Genomic DNA, 19,697 nt, shown 5'->3' on the forward strand with positions numbered 1-19,697 from the left:
AACAACATCATCAACCTAGTAATTTGCTCATCCAATCATGATCATGCACAATACCACTATGATCACCATCATCTTCTTATTGCTTGTTTTTGCTTCAGTCAAAGCATCCTCTATCTTCTCAAATATCTCCTTTTCCATCTTCTCGTAAACTAGTTTCTCAAACTCCAATCTCTCTGTTCTGAAACCTTTCAGATGCTTCTCAAATCCAACATTCTTCGCAGTTAGTGTATCTATCTCGTTGAACAAAGTCTCATCAACCCATTTGAAGGTGTGATCATTGTTCCTAAGCTACAAGAAGCCCAACTGTTATAATCAAAAAAAAAAAAAAAAAAAAATCAAACGTGTAACAATACCAATTTACCTTGTTTGATACAGCAAATCCACAACGATAATATCTCTGGTAAGGATTGGGATCAGACATCGATATAAGAGCTACAATTCCTTCCCCGCACCAACATCTCCTTGGGACACCAACCACTCTTCCACTTGCACGGGAACTAGTTGATCCAGTCGAATTTGTCGATACATTGCTCATCTTCTTCTCACAATCGAACGAGAACTAGGTCGGCTTTAGGTTTCTTAATTTTGGGGATTTATGTGTGTCATTGTAAAGGATCAGGTTTGGTGCAAGATACAGAATCGGTATGGTCTTAAACCAAATTAAAAAATCGGTTTGGTATTAGACCAAATTAATAATCGGTTTCTTGGTTTGATAGACTTGGTGAACAAGTCATCGAAGACAAAGACAGAAGTCGTACCATATATTAAGTTAAAAATTTAACCAAAGTCATACAATGTGTCAAACTAAAGACATACTAAAAAGATGAAAAATCAGTCAATTTCGATTCTATGAGACTCCAACTTTGGAGGGACATAGCTCTTCATTTGCTCAAGTAATAGTGGATCATGTGCAGCTTCCCATAGATCGACAACAATCTTCAAACGCGCTTCTTTGATGTTCTCATCGTTTATCAAATCCAAACTTAGAGATTGCATATGACACTCGATGTATTTCAATGCATAGACCCCGCAATCGTTCTGCGACTTATTCAAGTCGGGCATCACCTTCACGTCTATGATTTCATATTGTGTCAAAAGAGTTGCTTTTCCATTTACCTTTTCATTAATTTCTTTCAAAATCCTTGGGATGCAAGTTGCGAATGACTCCACATACCTTCTATTCTTGTGTCCAACACAGTCGAAGACTTCAATAGTTATTAAGACGAAGTTAATGCAAACAGAAATCCAGTGGTTGCCATTGACGAAAATCGGAGCGTAGATCCTGTCAAAATTTGTATCCTATTGTTTACCTGTCTTTCCATGAGTAGGGAACTCACCAGTAGCGTAAGCGAGAAGTTTGCTATCCCATTTGTGGGCACGCTTTGTTTTCAAGTACTTGGTGTACTCCACTTTGATTCTCTGGCTAAACATGCAAATCACAAAACCCACACGGTCTAACTTCATTCGCCCTAAAGATGTGTTCTCTCGGAATAAATACATCATCGCATCCATTTCCTTGAAAACAAATAATAGATAAATTTAATTTTAACCATGGTAAAATAATGAACAATTTAAGTGCTGAGAAAAATCAAGGTTATATTTACTTGATTGTGCAGCCACTTGGTAGGAGTAATGACTCAATCAAGTAATTCAACACTAATTACCGATGGACCCAACTTAAGTTGCTCGCGACTGTGAAACAAATAGTAATTTGTAAGCTAAAAAATTTAAAATCTGGACAATTATAAAATCAATCCTTGAAAAACAATTACAAGACGTACCCAAGATTCCTCTGCCATGCTTCCAAAGCACTCCATCTAACGTCGGATACAAAAACCAAAGCAGCATCCTCGCCATTCTTTCCCGCATTTAGTGTAGGATCAACGTCGAGCACACATGGTTTTTGCGAAAGATGTCCCACTGTTTTCGTTAAGAACTCTTGAGTGTTCAAGAAATCTTGAGTGTCAACATTAAGGTCTATGGACCCCGAATTGGTGAACAAATCATCGAAAATAAAGTTGTCTTCCTGTCAATGAAAAGATCAAAGTTTAAAATTAACAAACAGATACATCCAAACAAAGTTTAATGATAACAATACAATACATAAGTTCACCAACACAATTACAATACATAAGTTTACAATTAGCCGAATATTTTCAAAAACTTACATAGCCGAATGTTTAAAAAAGAAAAATACATAGCCGATTTGATGAACATTAAATCGAAAACAAGTTTTACCAAGTTACTTTTTACTTACCAAACTCTTTGGTTGAATGGATGGTGATTTTCCCTGTGTCAAAAAATAAGAATCAATAAGTTTTACACAATCATTACATATACAATACTAAAACATATAAATTATTTATTGACTTACCACATCTTTTGGTTTAAAGGATGGTGGTGTGGCTTGTGTCGAAGTTGATGCTAGAGTGGATAGTATTTCCTTCACTTCTGATACATCCTCCTCCATCTTCTTCAATCGTTGGCATATTTCTACTTTAAAAGGCTTGAAAGAAGCTTCAAACATACTTTTAATGAATGACTTCATTTCATCATCAAAACCATGAGTGGTTGCGGCTCGCTGACATAAGAGTTGTGTTTTTCGACTCTCTACACCATGATCAATCTGCTTCGTCTTTCTCTTCTTCGTGCTTGATGCTCCCACATTTACATCTTGCTTCTTCTCGCTACTCTCCAACCCAAACAATTGATTATCTCCATCACTTTCCTTGTCAACATGATCATCTTCGTTTACAACCTCCTCTATCTTCTCTTCTTCAACATCATTAGTTTCAACATGACCCCACTCATGGTCTCTAAAATCGTAACCAGATCGTACCAAATCGTTTACGTTTTTGACTCCCACATCATTGATCTCATCAGGCCTAAAAAAAATCTATATCATCGAATATGTCAAAATTTCCTGATCTCGAGATGTATGGTTAAACGATATCCTACCAAAAACATATTAACAAAAATATTGGTTAAGCAATAGTAAAAAAAACAGAACCATATTCAGACAATGACAAATAAAGAACAATAGAGAAAAGAAATTACTAACTTTTGGTCCAAATGATTGTTCTATGAAGATAATGTCTTGATAAGACACTTTTGCAGCTCCCTTCCAGTTAGAACATCTAGCACCGTTTGTGAATTCCTTGTTGATCTTTTCTCCCAACAATTCTCCAATCACTGGAATTGCTTTCATAACCCATATTTGAAGTGAGAAGGAGAAGCCATTAAGGATATAACTGTTGGTCTTCTTCAACTCCTTTTTTGTGTCCATGATGGAGGTCACAAGATAGTCAAAAGAATGTAAACCCTAAGGATAAGCTCTCAACTTATCAAGATTCATCACCAACTTGATGTATGAGAGAGGGATCTTTTTCTTCTCGTCCTTAGCTATTACCAAACCAGCTATGACGCACACATATACAAATCGTAGCTTGTCTTCAGGTAAACTTCTACTAGGTGCACATCCATCAGCCTCTTAATGGTAATCTCCCCATCTCTCTTCAATAATCTAGTCCAAAAACATTTGTCCTTCTTCCAACTGTCTTCTTTCCAAGATTTCAAATCTAAGCTGAAATCATCATTGCATTTGAGTCCAATGACTGCATAATATTCTTGCATCGAAAATCTCATTGGCTTCATTTCCAAACACAAACCAAAGCTCATGTTTCTTATCTGTGAGCAACTGTCGAGACATAATGCTGTGTATCAAACGCGCAGAGTATCCTAACCCATTCTTGTAGATGGCAAACACATTAGCAAACACATGATTACTCTTCACTTTCTCATACTCGGTTGGCAAAGTATCCTTGATTCTTCTCATGATAGACATTCTGCAGCTATTGTTTATCTGCTTCACTTGTGGTTCATCACCGTATTTGAAAAGGCGTTTAGGGTACTCTTTTCCAATGCCTGAACAAAACAATTAACCAAAATTAAATCAAACACAACGAAATGAGTTGTTAGAAATAAGAGAAAAAGCTCTCATCACGGAAAAAACAAATATTCAAAAATAATAAACGAACATGATATCAATCCGATTGATCCATCTTTGTCCTCCATGTTCAAGAAGCTAATATTGGTCATATACACCTAACATGTGAAACATAAAACATAATACAATCAAGTAACTATCAAATAACTATCAATCAAATAATCCAGTTCATAAGCGATCAAACCAACTTTTAAAACTACCAAAATTGAGAATTTAATACAAAACTTAGCAATCACCAACTCAAGCTATCAGGATATCAAAACTCTTGAGACAAACTATGAAACAATTAGATGAAGATGAACCAAGACAAGCCTTGCTCGTTACTCTCATCGTTGATAGCTCAATTTAGTAATGGGAATTCAAAAGCGATTAACAAAATCCACATGCAACTTCCAAATCAATACAAAATGAGAAATCTTGAATGATTTACACTGCAATATGAAGCCGAATTTCAAATGATTTAAAGAGAAGCAAACCACATTGAGCGATGGGAGCAAAAAAAAATCATGGGAACAAATAAGATGAGAAATCAAGGACGAAACCAAATCAGGAGGGGGACAAATCAACGACGAAACTTCACCCAGATGAGAAAAGGATGAAAAAAAAATACTCATTGTTGTCGATTAATCGGAAGAACAAACGGCATTAATTCACCGTCTGTCAAAGCCGCCGTCGATGTCAATTTTCCTAGTTTACGATTTGTTAAAAGTGAAAGATAAGTGTAAAAAAGTTTTCGGGTTTTAATTCTTTGGGGTGTAGAAACCTCTAAATCGATTAGAGGTTTCAATTATTTTTGTTTTTCTTTTTAAATATTTGTTAATTATTATTGACTGTATTTTCGGTTTTTGTTTGTTTTAAAAATCAAAGATAAAAGTGAGTTTTTATTATTATAAAACATATTTCACCAAACATAAAAATTTAAAGTATATATGGACATTTTTTGAAAAATACGTTTTTTTTTCCGATTTCCCCTAATTTCTATACATGTTATCTATTTGAGGAAATCTAAAAATCTTATTTGATTCTGCCTTTCCTTTCGTAGTAAGTTCCCTAATATGAGCAATAGTTTATTGTCATACCAAACTAAAATAGGTCCGGTAAGACTTTGTTATTGTGCTATTACGTGTTGAGAAGCTGTAACACCATTAACGTTTATGTATTTCCAAAACTCTGCTCTCTTTCTATACATTTGTACGTCGATTCACTAATGGTCCACCGATCCATTCTGAAAAAAAAATAAAAATAATTGTCGGTTCTTCATGAAAATCGCCGCATTTTTAATATGTTTCCCCATAATTCCTAGAAATATCTACCCCAGCATGGTGACAAAATATGAATACCTACCCCAGTATACTTTTTTCCCGATACTTATTGTTATCAGTTTAGATTTTTAATAGTTGGTCCAGAAGCTGGTCCCATGAGTAATTAAACTGAATTTTAACATATGCATGATTCATGGTTGCGTGTCACTTACATGATCGTGTATGTTTAGTTTTCACTGCTGTTGATATGTATACATATGTAGTGAGTGATTAGTGAACTTGGCCGATTATGTTTGATTAGCTTTCCTCCCCCCAAAAAATGTCGCATTAATTACTGATACCTTTAACTAACTTTGGTATCTTATAATCATTTAACAAAAATCTGAGTCCTGACATTATTAAAAATGATTGAATTATAAGTTCCGAATGTTAATCATCTCGCCTTTATATATATTTTATTACTATTTGAACTATATTGCATAATTTTTTTGGATGGGTTGTTTTCGTACTTACTATTCAGAACATAATTTAGGACCAACACGTATTTATGAGAGGATATTATTGACCATAATACACATAATATTTTTAGAGTATTTGCATATCCATTGACAAAGAATTAAGTGTTTTTATAAAAGAGAAAATAACAATGGGTAAGTAGAAGATAGTAGTGAAAGTAACATAATTTGACCTAGAAGATATTATAATGTAAAGTGTGGAAAATACAAGTCATATACATAAATAAATTAAGAATATCCAAGTATGATTGGTAGGTTATCTACATCACTACATGATGACCCACGTTACAACATTTTTACCGGTGCGTCTTTTGTATTGGCGTGGCTGATAATTTAACCCAGCCACCACCTGCATCTGCTCCTTTATTTATGTGAATGAAATCATCTTCAAATCAAATCAACTCCATAAATATCACATACTTTTAAATAAGGTTTCTTTAAACATAGTTCTCGATATATGTCAACAACAAAAAACACGATGTAATCACTACATCTTCTTATAACATTTATTAAAAATATACAAAGGTGCTTCAGATTCTATGGACTGAAACTAGTTAGGTCTCTTAATAGCAGGTATACATACTACGATCAAGCAACTACTATTAGTTAGTTTACTAGATTGGCTGAATAGGTATAATAATATTGGACAACATTATTATAATATTTAAGAGAACTGAAGTGTTGCTAAGAATAAAATTGAATATACATCTAATCATAACCTAAACATTAAACAAGGAAGGCTATATCAAGTAATCAACTCCAGGCCTTCGTCAGGGTGGGATTGGGTAGTGATTCATTTTATTGACCCAAATTTTCTTCAAATTTGTACTATCCAGTTCTTTTCCTTCGTCTTCCTTTAATGAAAACGACGCCGTGCTATTGAATAAGTTGGGCTATACCGAACAGGCTAACTACAAAGATGGGCTGGGCCTAAATTTATTAGAACATAAAATTTGAATGGAGCGAACCATATCCAAAATGAATACTTGTATTTTACATAAAAATTCAATTGGTTACATAAAACTAGTATCGGACCCGCACTACATCGCGGGGGAATATTTACGAATATATACGACTTATAATAGATTGAAGTATGTTACATTTTTATTTTTCTATAGCACGATTGATTATTGTAAACTATATATTTATGTAAAGAGTTTGGATAAAATAGTATTAAATAACAAAACTATAATAAATAGTAATATAATGAGTTTTGATATAACAAAAAGAAATAAAACTGAAAAAAATATTAGCACCAGGAAGAATATTTGCGGATACTACGATCCATAACAGATTGTATATACTACTCATTTTCATTTCATTATAATTTGATCGATCACGAAGAATCTCATATTCTTGTAAGAAGTTTGAATAAAATAAAAACTGAAAAGAACAATCTGAGTAAATGGTATTCTGATGGGTATTGATAGGATTAAAAGAAGAAGTTAAACATATTTAAAATTTTAAGAGTACAATCGAGAGTAAAATAATTACGTAAGTAATATATGACATAGTTTAATTTGTGAATAAAAATTTGTGTGTAACATAGTTATAGTGTGTTTTATTCGATTAACTTCATATAGTTTAAAATTTGGATAAAATGTGGGTTTTCTAGTTAGGAATAATTTTATATTGAGTAAAATAAAAAAGGTGTCCAACATTTATAATGTAATTTTTATTGTTGCAATTAGGAAATAAATCTTTTATGCCCACGAAAAATTAAAAGATATATTTTAGAAAAATATATAGCAAGTTTTCCATTACTAATAAAAGATAACCCATTATTATTGTACAAAAACTAATTGTTCCATTTCGAGAAATATTTTGATCCTAATTTTATTTTTATTTTTGTACTTGAATAATGGACATCATACAATATAAATGAGTATGAAAATTACCAAAATTTCATTTAGAAATTTGGCTCAATAAAATATATAAATAGTATAGTTAAGTATAGTTTTCTTCAAGATAATATTTTCACATTTAAAAATTCTAATTACTTAGTTCTTTTTTTGTGTGTGTGGCCATTCCCCTTAGTTCTCATCATCCAGAATTCCTTTGCTCCATTGCTTCTTGCTTGGAAGAAAATGTAGTTGCATCAACAATAAATTTTTCTTGAACCTGCTGTAAATAAATAATAGCATAGATTGTATAAGATACTTAACAATTTAACCATTATAAGAATAAAATTTTGTATAGTTTCAGTTGCTCAAATGAGTCCAATCCTGTAAAATAAGAACAATTTACCTTTTAAACATGGTTAGGATAATTTCATCTTTACACATCTGAATATAATATATATATTACATATGAATATGATATATAACTTAAAACTTGTTTAAAATAAACTAATTACTAACATGGATAAACTATGATTTCGATAAAAAGAGTAAATCATTCATCCTTTTGTTAACCCATTTTTATGTGTTTTTATCCTGAAACAATTGAAAAGATTATATTTGATAAGAACTTAAAATTCTTTTGTTCAAATACTTTATAAGCATATAAAATTTAATAAAAGGAAACAGTTAGTAGTTTAACATAGAGGATATATATTTTGGAAAAACATTTAGTTAGGCCAAATGTAATAGTCTTATGATAATTTTAACAAACGAAAGAACATAAGCAAGTGCAAAATTTTACAATGATAGAACATAACATAGAGACTTCTATGACTGACTCGAGAATTCTTCGTCTGATTTCAGAAAGTATAGTGAGAAGCAAAGAGATGTTAGAGAGAGTAGAATGACAAAGATTTTGTAAAATATTAATTTTCGGAGTTAAGTAAAAAGTGATAGCCATTTTTTTGTCTAAAGAATTGTATCGTATTTAGAAGTGAGAAGATGCTTTACTCTTGGCAATGAATAGAGATATACAGTATCATATATCCCTATATATATAGTATAAGAACAACTTTGTGAGCAAGCAAAGCTTCATAATTTAATTATAATTGGATATAGGATTAATAAAATATTGAATGCTAATGAAGGAATTAGTTTAGAAAATCTGTTAAAATAAGATAATTTGGAAATTAAGATCAGATATATAAAGAATATGATTCCAATTGTGCTTTTGGGATTGACGCAAACTAAATAATGGAATATATTTATGATATAATGAGATTTGTATCATTTCTATTAATTATTAATTATGCTAATTAAAGAATACTGTATATTTAAAAAGTTTGCAAGAATTATAGTTAGTATAAATTCGAATATACTATTATATTCACTCAGAAGATTACTGTTTCCAAAATCTAGGACCTATCAATATTTGCTAAATCAATATTCGATATTTATGAAATATTTTTGTTAAGTTTGTTCTAGCAGTTAATGACGATTTGATTTAATTTTTATTGTTAACATTTTAGTATTTTTTATTGAAATATTTTTCACATCTTCACTTGTTCACATTTATGATTCTGTTTAGGATTCTATTGTCGTAATTGGCTAATGACTACAAACTATCCGATTGGTAACTTTCAGGTAATTTAAAAAATTAAACCCGACCCAAGACATGTTTAAGTACTAATCTACCCTTAATGACAATGTTTTCTAGTCTAAATCAAATGGTATTTTTGGTAGTGGTAAAAGTTGTACTTCTCTTTTACTAATATATGAATTAATCATGAACATTAATATCTGATCCATTTATAATTTTGCCAGAAAATACGAGTGCTTGTTGAAATTGAGAAACCTTGAAGAAATTGGATAATCATGATAAAAATTACGAAGTTTGTGAAATAAATTCGTTTAATTCACTTTGATACAAAAAAAAAAAAAAACAAAAAAAGTAGTAAAATTAGGAAATTAGACCCAAAAAAAACAAACAATTCAAAGAGCCATCACTTCTGACTCTGAAAGAGCCCACCACGGATCTGTCAGATAAATTTAACTAACATATTCATCGGCTTTCCGACTCACCAACTCCGCTAAACAACACACTCTCTCTCTCTCTCTCTCTCTCTCTCTCTCTCTCTCTCTCTCTCTCTCTCTATTTTCTGAAACAGATCTCTGCAAGCTTTTGCTTCATCACTCGAGTTGTATCTCATCCATGGGTACCGATTTATTATATCTTCTTTCTCCATTTTGTTTACGATCGATTAATGTTTTACCATATCTTACTTCTTGTTCTTCTCTTCGATGCTGTTTTTTTCCTAATTTTTTGTTTGTGAAATCTGGTTTTGTATTTGACTTACTGAGTCGATCTATGCGTATTCAGCTTCCGAGAATCCTTTCCGGAGTATACTGAAGGCGTTAGAGAAGCCTGATGGTGGCGAATTCGGAAACTACTACAGCTTGCCTGCTTTGAACGATCCCAGGATCGGTGAGTTTTTTTTTTATAGCTTTCATCTGATCCCGATGTTAAAATGCTTCTTGTTAGTTAGGCGAACATGATTTTGAGATTCATGTCGTCATGATCTCGAAAAAAATGTTGTTGTGGTGGATATGCAGATAAACTACCTTATTCCATTAGGATACTTCTTGAATCGGCTATACGTAACTGTGATGAGTTTCAAGTTAAGAGTAACGATGTTGAGAAGATTCTTGATTGGGAGAATACTTCTCCCAAACAGGTTGAGATTCCCTTCAAACCTGCTCGCGTCCTTCTTCAGGACTTTACTGGTGTCCCTGCTGTTGTTGATCTTGCTTGCATGAGAGATGCCATGAATAGTCTCGGTGGGGATTCTAATAAGATTAATCCGCTGGTTAGTTTTCTCTCTTTATACCGAGATTTAATTAATACTTTTGTGTTTTTTTTTTTTTTTTTTTTGTGATTAGCTATAAGGTTTTTGATACAAGGCCTTGATATTCGCAGGTCCCTGTAGATCTTGTCATTGATCACTCGGTTCAGGTGGATGTGGCGAGATCAGAGAACGCAGTGCAAGCAAATATGGAGCTTGAGTTCCAGCGTAACAAAGAAAGATTTGCTTTTCTTAAGTGGGGTTCCAATGCCTTTGACAACATGCTCGTCGTGCCTCCTGGATCTGGTATTGTTCATCAAGTAAGTTAAGGATTCAGGAAAAAACGATACTGTTTCGATGCTGTAAGTTTTTTTATTTTATTTATGCTTATTGAAGATACTAAGTTCTATAATTTTCTGATTGACAGGTCAACCTAGAATACCTTGCCAGAGTTGTTTTCAACACAAATGGACTTCTTTACCCTGACAGTGTTGTTGGAACAGACTCTCACACCACCATGATTGATGGACTGGGTGTTGCTGGATGGGGAGTTGGCGGTATAGAAGCGGAAGCTACCATGCTTGGTCAGGTAAACATCGAGAACTCAGAGCTAACTGTCCGAACTCTTTCTGAAACTTAGATCTCTATCTAGAGATGATTCTTATAAACACTCCGTTGAAGTTTCTTCCATTATAAACTGTAGCATGAATTTATCTGTTTCTATGCAGCCAATGAGCATGGTCCTGCCTGGTGTTGTGGGTTTCAAGCTAACGGGAAAACTAAGAGATGGAATGACAGCTACTGATTTGGTCTTAACAGTGACTCAGATGCTAAGGAAACATGGAGTAGTTGGAAAGTTTGTTGAATTCCACGGTACATCCATAAAAATAAAAATTATATCTTGTTTCATATTTTTCACTTCTTTACCTATCCAGTACCTGACAGAGTTAGACTAATTCACATATGCATCCACTGCGTTTCTATACACAGGGGAAGGGATGAGAGAGTTGTCTTTAGCTGATCGTGCTACAATTGCCAATATGTCTCCTGAGTACGGTGCAACCATGGGATTCTTCCCCGTCGATCATGTCACTTTGCAGTATCTCAAGTTGACAGGCAGGAGCGATGACACTGTAAGGGGTTACAGGGGAAATCTACATAATTTTTAGTGTGCTATCGCATTTCATTAGGGTAGTGATTGGTGAATTGAATTGCAGGTTTCTATGATTGAGGCGTATTTACGAGCAAACAAGATGTTCGTGGACTACAGTGAGGTAAAAGCTTGGCATCTGTATGTTTCATTTCTTTTGTCTATTGTCATCTATCATACTGCATAACATATTCTCCACTTGGAACTTGGAACTCATCTCAGCCGGAGAGTAAGACAGTGTACTCCTCAAGTCTGGAATTGAATCTCGCGGATGTGGAACCTTGTGTTTCTGGTCCCAAGAGGTACTATTAGCGAATGTCTCAACATAAATATATTATCTCTTCAATTTCAAACATTTATTCTCTATGCACAATACAGGCCGCACGATCGTGTTCCTTTGAGGGAAATGAAAGCAGATTGGCATTCTTGCCTAGATAATAGAGTAGGATTCAAGGTTAGAACTCTCCTTTCTCTTCAGAAGAAATACTTAATGTGAATGTTTGTAGTCCCGAAAGCTTTATCTTTAGGAAAATGAAATGATGACACATCTAGAAATGTTACTATGGTTTTGAAACAAGAATAGGTATTATGTTGAGGTATTTGAGCTATTAAGCGGGTCCTGGAAGCAACTATCTCCTGCAACACTTCTGTTTTTATAAGTTAACTCCAGTTTACAAAAATTGTGCTTAGTGAATCTACTTATCCATGATATTTCCAGGGTTTTGCTGTACCAAAAGAAGCACAGAGTAAGGTTGTAGAGTTCGATTTTAACGGGACCCCAGCACATCTTAGACATGGAGATGTTGTTATAGCAGCAATCACCAGTTGCACAAATACCTCAAACCCTAGTGTAATGCTTGGCGCTGCCTTGGTTGCGAAAAAGGCCTGCGAACTAGGACTGGAGGTTTGACAACGTCCCCTGCTCTATTGTGTCATCGTGTTATAGTATCTTTCTGCGTAAAGGAAATGATAGAAGTGTTTGAACATTATTAGGTTAAGCCATGGATTAAAACTAGTCTTGCTCCTGGCTCTGGAGTTGTGACAAAGTACTTCGCAAAGAGGTACAGCAGATACACCGTTTGAATGTTTTTTGTTAATTATTTCCTTATTCTCTGTATCATGGTGGTCCTGAGTTTTCAAGTCTTGCAGTGGCTTGCAGAAGTACTTGAATCAGCTCGGCTTCAGTATAGTTGGTTATGGGTGCACCACATGCATTGGAAATTCGGGAGATATCCATGAAGCCGTGGCTTCAGCAATAGTTGATAATGGTAAGTCCTGAAGTAGTTAATGATGTAATACTTATTTACTTGAATTTTCGAAGGTGAAACTAAAATATTTCTCATATATGTACAAGACTTAGTGGCATCCGCTGTGTTGTCCGGGAACAGAAACTTTGAGGGACGTGTTCACCCGTTAACAAGAGCGAATTATCTAGCTTCCCCACCACTTGTTGTAGCCTATGCACTGGCTGGCACTGTATGCTAATGCTAACTCGAAAACCATTACTTAACAATCAAGTATTCATGTATGAAGCACTGTATCAATCGCATGGATACTACTCTTGTAGGTTAACATTGATTTTGAGACAGAGCCCATTGGAACTGGGAAAGATGGCAAACAGATATTTTTCAGGGACATCTGGCCCTCTAACAAAGAAGTGGCTGAGGTAAACAAATACATGATGCTCATGCATACACAAAACAAGAGATTTTATATTATATGTTTGTTTCAGTAATATATAATTTGTTTATTTTAATCTTTGTTTCAATTTTTCAGGTTGTTCAATCTAGCGTCCTTCCTGATATGTTCAAAGCTACATATGAAGCAATCACCAAAGGGAATTCCATGTGGAATCAGTTATCTGTCGCGTCAGGCACTCTCTACGAGTGGGACCCGAAATCAACTTACATTCACGAGCCACCTTATTTCAAGGGCATGACCATGTCTCCACCTGGTCCACATGGTGTGAAAGATGCTCACTGTTTACTCAATTTCGGAGACAGTATCACCACTGATCACATCTCACCAGCTGGTAGCATCCACAAGGACAGTCCCGCGGCTAAGTACTTGATGGAACGAGGTGTGGATAGAAGAGACTTCAACTCTTACGGGAGTCGGCGTGGTAACGATGAGATTATGGCGAGGGGCACTTTCGCCAATATCCGTATTGTGAACAAGCACTTGAAAGGAGAAGTTGGCCCCAAAACAGTTCACATTCCCACTGGAGAGAAGCTTTCTGTCTTCGATGCTGCCATGGTATAATCCCACACACTTTTTTATCCTTTCTAAAACATCAAATTCTAGCTCTTTGATCATAAGAATGACTTGATGACTTAGGATTACGGTAAGCTTTGTGTAAGTACTACGTCTCAACTCTTAGCTATAGGTCTACTGTACCTAGCCTAAGATTGAATGTAGCAGAGTAGAGCTGTTGTGAGTTGGTTTAGTGAACAGTTAGTGAAGGCTTCGTTAGTAACAATGTGTCAGCAGATTGTTTTGGGGGTGGAAGTTTCAGTGTTTAGTTCTCTGATTTGGTCAACTAGAATTAGACAGCAGTTTTCGTGACTATCTTCTTATCCGACTTTTATCTATCTGTGCTGCACCAGAAATACAGGAATGAGGGACGCGACACAGTCATTTTGGCTGGTGCTGAATATGGAAGTGGAAGTTCTCGTGATTGGGCTGCTAAGGGTCCAATGCTTCTGGTACATTTCTGGCTTACATGATTCAGCTTTTTCCGTGTTTAACAACACACATTTTTACACTAGTTATGCGGTTTTTTAATTGCTACTCTACGACAGGGCGTGAAAGCCGTGATCTCAAAGAGCTTTGAGCGAATTCACCGAAGCAATCTTGTGGGAATGGGAATCATACCTTTGTGCTTCAAGACAGGAGAAGATGCCGAGACTCTAGGCCTTACGGGTCAGGAGCTTTACACCATTGAACTCCCAAACAAAGTTAGTGAGATCAAACCAGGACAAGATGTAACGGTCATTACAAACAATGGAAAATCTTTCACATGTACACTCCGATTCGACACAGAGGTAAATTTAGAAAATAGGATTCATCTCTCGATGGTATATTTTCGCTTCTTTTTTTCGTCTTCATTATTTAAGAGGACTTTGGAACTGCAGGTGGAGCTGGCTTATTTTGATCACGGAGGGATATTGCAATACGTAATCAGGAATCTGATCAAACAATAAAATCTCATAAACCAGGAGAGACTTGAGTAAGGTTTGTTGTAATAAAAATGTTGTCAGGGAGGAGGACGAGAATGGCTTTAAATTCAAAACTTTGCTTCTTGCTAGTAGTCAATTGGAACCATTTTCAGTGTCCAAGTCATTTTTTATTTGGAATAAATATGAGAACTCTTTCTTCTTTTTGTTTCTTTTGCGCGTTAATAGAACATGTTCTGCCAATGGAAATAAACACAAACTTTGTAGTTTTTGGTCAACACATATAAATGATGTTTTCATAGTAGAACTTGAATATAAAAAAATGAAACTTTGTGAGGTTGTTTGAGAGCTCATGGGAACCCTGCAAATGACGACAGAAACATTAAAACAGTCTTGAGACGATCCAAATCCATGACTAAAGTGAGGGTAAGAGCTTACCTTCAAAAAGCTAAAAGATATTATTTCTTAAACTCATGAAAGCGAAACCATTTAGTTGATGCCCACTTGTTTCCTTTGATGACTGGAGAACCACCTGAACCAATCAAACAAGTTTTTGAGAGTTTTGGTTAACATCTCATGACCTCAACTAATTAAGCCAAAAGGGGTATACTACGGTTTATAAGAAGTTTAGAGAAAGGCAATGTATCTTCTCTTTCTCTCTTACCATGTTGGCTCGAAGGGTCTTGAGAACCGTCAGGCCTCATGCTCCAGAAGAGTAAACAGAGAGTCCTTTTTTACTAATGTTTCCTTTGGCTGCAGGGAAAACTGTCTCGCCACCTTCATCAACGTCCGAGCTAATTTAGTGGTAGGATGAGAAAAAGAAGATTAACTTGCGCATTGTATATAAATTCCTTTTTTTTTATGTGGCTGATTTGAGAAAGATTAATAAGGGTTATATGGTTTGCATACAGGTACATAAGAACAGTAGCAATTCTTTGGAATCCGTCAAAGTGAGGCTCAAATTTTTGCCCAACTCCATAATGGATAACTTGAAGTGGTTCTCCATTTTCTGCAGTTTCATTACATCAACTCCAAATAAAAAAAACGATTTCCAATAAAAAATGAAGAGTAACAACGTCGTTAGTCAAAAAAGTTACCTAGTGTAATGATCTAAGACGATCAAGTTAAAACAGAAGCCACATACCTACTGGAATGAAGGTGAATTCTGAAATCCTTTTCTCAATATTTTTCACGATTTTGTCTTGTTCTCTTCTAAGAAAAGTTCCTGAACTCGTCCGTGAACTGCACATTAACAGATTTCCAAGTCTCAAAATCTTTCCAAATTAAACTGAAAAGACGGGGAAAAACAAAACAAAACAAAACTGACTACATAACCTGCTTTCTTTACCGAGTCCAGTTATCGCGTCGTGCACTTTTGACTTCGCCATCCTAGGTTTCGCAAGGCTAATCAAGTGCTCACATTCTTCATTTTTCTTATAAAATTAAAGAAGAGAGCCTCAAATCAACTCCTAAACTTTTTTCATATAAAGCATGAGAGAAACATGTACAGTTCCCTTTGTGTTTGTACTGGTGGAGGAGCAAGTAAGATCTAAGCACAAACTACATGGGACATTCTAGTTAACAACAACAAGTTTTGTAATTTGTTTAGCTTGTCTAACAAGAAATATCCAAACTTGAAGATATTGTTAAGTTCTCATCATTCATCATTCATCATTCATCATTCATCAAGCATATATAACAATCTATATAAATAAATAAAGATCCCAAATTAAGAAGCAACAAATTTACCAAAAAATTGTGGTAAACGAAAGCTCTAGGCTCCTTCGAGATGATTTCGATCCAACGCTCATGAGGAAAGCGCAACGACGTAGTAACGTTGTTTTGGTTACACGTAAGTGCAGTCAACAAGGGGGGCAAAGAACACATCAAGATCATGTCCTTATTTTTGTTCTCAATCTTCAGATCCACAGACACTAGATTATCACCGACTAATTCTTCGAACGTGTTGACGTGCTGCAGTAGATCTGAAGTTTCATGTATCTTCAGCCCTTTCAACCTCTGCCTCAGATACAGTTCGGTAGACTGGGACGTCGACTTAGACATTGAGTTCACAAGTTGAGCGAATTTAATTAGGGTTTTTCCTCCCATTAGTTGAGCGAATTTACAAAGATAAACTCTGTTAGATCCTTTTATACAAGTCGCAAAAGAAAAAACCCAACAAGGAAACATACTCGAATATAGAGATCATTATCATAAAGGAAAAAGAAAAAAAAAAACTAAATTGAATATGAACTCTCAGCAACTGAGATACTGACACTTGTCCTACCAAAGAAAATAAAAAAAGAGAAAAACCAAAAAATCTCGAGATATTTAAACAGGAATTTAATCTAATTCCCATCGATTATTATAATTAGGGTTTTGGTAAAGTTTTTCTATTGTTAGTTGTTAATTACTATTATAATTCGTACGGATCTCTCACACACCAAAAGAAAATTTGTTCGTGTACAATTATTTAAATTTATATTGTGTATCAAAGCAAGTTTTAATTTAAAGGCCAGAAGGCTATTTTGCTGGTGCAGCAGCGTTTGAGTGAGATTTGAGAGACACGTATGTATCAGGATGAAACTGACAATGATACACACATATACTATAGTACATGTTTGTGTGGGATCGTAGCTAGGAACCTGCAAAAGACGACAAAATAATTAAAACAATCTGAGATATAATGTGAAGGATTCATTCCACTAGCTAACATGATCAGGTTTAAGAGCTTACCTCTTCAAAAGCTTATTTTTTATTCAAGCCTTGTACTCGTGAACGTGAAACCACTTAGTTGATGACCACTTGTTTCCTTTGATCACTGGACAACCACCTGAATCATTCAAAACATTGATCTTAGATCTCTACTAAACTCATTGGCAATGTATGTGGTATCTATGACTCCCTCTCTCTCTCACCATGCAAACTAGAAGGGTCTAGAGACGCGTCAGGCTTCATACTCCAGAAAAGTAAAGCATCTCTCTTCTTTGGTGAAACAGAGAGTCCTGTTTTACCACATTGTGAGAGCTCGTCCCACCATGGGACATCACTAACGTTTCCTTTGGCAGATGGGAAAACTGTTTCGCCGCCTTCTTCAACGTCCGAGCTAAGTAGTACAAGGATCAAAGAAAGTGGATTAACTTGTGTGGCTAATAACAAATATTGTAAGGGGTTTTATGGTTACGCACAGGTACATAAGAACTGTAGCAATTCTTTGCCCTCCTTTCCTGGTGTTGAACTCATCAAAGAAGTAGTCGTGGTGAGGTTCATATTTCTGCCCAACTTCATAATGGAGAACTTGTAGCCCTTCTCCATTTTCTGCAATTACATTACATCAACTATCCATTACGACAAAGAAACTGATATGCACAGAAGCCACACATACCTATAGGAATGAAGGTGAAATCTGAAATCCTATTCTCAATATCTTCCACGATTTCGTCATGTCCTCTCTTAAGAAAAGTTCCTGAACTGGTTCGTGCTCTGCACAATGAAGGATACATGTATATGCAAATTTAGAATTCTCAAATATTTCAAAATTGAGCATGATGAGGGAAAAAGGACAACACTAGAATACAGAACCTGCTGTCTTTGCTCTTTCCGGTTTTCACTTCTACCACTTTTGACTTCACCATACTAGGTTTCGCGAGGCTAATCAAGTGCTCACAGTCTTCATTTGTCTTACAAAATTTAAAGAAACAGAGCCTAATTAAAGATCAAATTCCAAACCTTTGAAATATGTATAAAATCATCTCAAGCATGAAAGCCTAAACATCACATATACATTCTTTCTCATGAGTAAGAACTAGATACAAACTACTACATGTTAATATCTTAGCTAGCTTATCTGACAAGAAACACTTAACTATATGAACTATCATGTAACATATTAGATTGTGATCAAGCATCTTAATCAGAATTTTGTCCGAAAAGATTACCAAGAAATTGTGGTAAACGAAAGCTCTAGGCTCCCACGAGATAACTTCGAGCCAGCGGTCACCATTACCCTCTTCTTCGTCTCCATAACTCTCGCTACTTAAATGCAATGAATGCCAAAGCTATTATTTAAAGTACTTGAACGTAACAACAACAAAAAAACATCATATCACTAACCTCTCTTCGATCGTTTGGACAACAGTGGTCAAATCCATCGGCCTAGAAGAGTTATTGGTGATGCTCGGTAGTGAAAGAATTCCGAGACAGACAAGTATCAGAATGACGAAAAGTCCAAGTATGAGAACTGTGAAAGCTTGCATCGATAATAATTTACGCGGCTGATGATGCTTCGGTTTCTTCGCCATTTTTGTTTGATTCTACAAATCTTGAAGAATCCTATAGAGATCTAAATCGAAAGACAAAAGAACAATAGACCGTTACATGAAAACATGCAATTGAAAATTGAAGAGAAAGTAATATAGCTTATTATAATTCTTTTATCGTTTTAGTTACGTCTTAGCGTGTCTGTTATATACAGAAACAGAGTGGCTTCACACAACTTGACGTTAGAGTTTGGACTATGCATCCCTGTAAGTTTTCTCCCCTATAATTTTCCGTATTTATGAGTTCACCCTACTTTGATAGAGTAAGAAAAATGAATTTACTTTTGTTACCCTTTGGAATAGTTAAGGTGTTAGGTATTTCCTATTCCGATGATGAAATGAAGATAAATTACATATTAGATTCTTTAGCTGAGGGACTCCTCTTCCTTTATAGTTTTGGCCACAAGCAATTAATTAATTAAATAGAACCTTTAATGGTTACGATTTACCCCAAACATGGTGAAATAAATAGTGAGAGTACTATTATTTTGCAAACCGAAATTGTTTTCTTATCAAACCGGAAGATACACTACAAAACCGATATAAACCGAATCTTGATATGATTACGCGTTTCTTTTAGGTCAG

The 19,697-nt window shown here is 34.9% G+C and overlaps 2 protein-coding genes and 3 pseudogenes across 4 annotated transcripts; 1 reads left to right on the top strand and 4 right to left on the bottom strand.

The window, feature by feature from the left end:
• Window positions 1-10: 10 nt before the first annotated feature.
• On the bottom strand, window positions 11-535 carry LOC104727556 (uncharacterized protein At4g04775-like; annotated as a pseudogene).
• Window positions 536-831: 296 nt separating this feature from the next.
• Window positions 832-4,098, bottom strand: LOC147933551 (uncharacterized; annotated as a pseudogene).
• Window positions 4,099-9,419: 5,321 nt separating this feature from the next.
• LOC104721191 (aconitate hydratase 1) lies at window positions 9,420-14,997 on the top strand. Its single transcript, XM_087475309.1, has 19 exons — window positions 9,420-9,840; window positions 10,005-10,109; window positions 10,238-10,491; window positions 10,602-10,787; window positions 10,895-11,056; window positions 11,196-11,340; window positions 11,458-11,600; window positions 11,685-11,741; window positions 11,840-11,919; window positions 11,996-12,071; window positions 12,336-12,521; window positions 12,611-12,678; window positions 12,767-12,885; window positions 12,972-13,093; window positions 13,185-13,283; window positions 13,394-13,873; window positions 14,224-14,322; window positions 14,419-14,661; window positions 14,752-14,997. Exons 1-19 carry the CDS (start codon window positions 9,837-9,839, stop codon window positions 14,818-14,820), a joined length of 2,697 nt encoding a protein of 898 aa, XP_087331435.1. The 5' UTR covers window positions 9,420-9,836; the 3' UTR covers window positions 14,821-14,997.
• On the bottom strand, window positions 14,942-16,923 carry LOC104721192 (putative prolyl 4-hydroxylase 11; annotated as a pseudogene). Its single transcript, XR_015572444.1, has 7 exons — window positions 16,543-16,923; window positions 16,129-16,226; window positions 15,938-16,035; window positions 15,703-15,802; window positions 15,458-15,587; window positions 15,232-15,325; window positions 14,942-15,154 (listed from the first exon to the last, which is right to left on the bottom strand). The product of XR_015572444.1 is annotated as a putative prolyl 4-hydroxylase 11 (transcript).
• Window positions 16,924-17,181: 258 nt separating this feature from the next.
• LOC104721193 (putative prolyl 4-hydroxylase 8) lies at window positions 17,182-19,231 on the bottom strand. Of its 2 annotated transcripts, none has more exons than XM_010439118.3 (8): window positions 18,907-19,231; window positions 18,732-18,825; window positions 18,376-18,473; window positions 18,179-18,276; window positions 17,982-18,111; window positions 17,712-17,899; window positions 17,530-17,626; window positions 17,182-17,438 (listed from the first exon to the last, which is right to left on the bottom strand). In XM_010439118.3, exons 1-7 carry the CDS (start codon window positions 19,092-19,094, stop codon window positions 17,553-17,555), a joined length of 870 nt encoding a protein of 289 aa, XP_010437420.2. In that variant the 5' UTR covers window positions 19,095-19,231; the 3' UTR covers window positions 17,182-17,438; window positions 17,530-17,552. The 2 variants fall into 2 exon arrangements, with proteins under 2 accessions (XP_010437420.2, XP_010437419.2); XM_010439117.3 differs by having other exon boundaries at window positions 18,732-18,828; window positions 18,907-19,195.
• Window positions 19,232-19,697: the final 466 nt, after the last annotated feature.

Source organism: Camelina sativa, chromosome 11, assembly GCF_030686135.1.
Source record: "Camelina sativa cultivar CO46 ecotype springtype chromosome 11, ASM3068613v1".
NCBI classification, from domain to species: Eukaryota; Viridiplantae; Streptophyta; class Magnoliopsida; order Brassicales; family Brassicaceae; genus Camelina; species Camelina sativa.

Bases quoted from the DNA above. Each gene is read 5' to 3' on its own strand.
- LOC104721191 (XM_087475309.1), top strand. The intron at 10,788-10,894 runs GTAAGTTAAGGA...TCTGATTGACAG, and splicing joins GATCTGGTATTGTTCATCAA to GTCAACCTAGAATACCTTGC. The intron at 11,601-11,684 runs GTAAGGGGTTAC...ATTGAATTGCAG, and splicing joins CAGGCAGGAGCGATGACACT to GTTTCTATGATTGAGGCGTA.
- LOC104721193 (XM_010439117.3), bottom strand. From the start codon at position 19,094: ATGGCGAAGAAACCGAAGCATCATCAGCCGCGTAAATTATTATCGATG. The intron at 18,474-18,731 runs GTAATCTTTTCG...AAATTTTGTAAG, and splicing joins TCGTTTACCACAATTTCTTG to ACAAATGAAGACTGTGAGCA. The intron at 17,627-17,711 runs GTGAGAGAGAGA...TGAATGATTCAG, and splicing joins AGACCCTTCTAGTTTGCATG to GTGGTTGTCCAGTGATCAAA.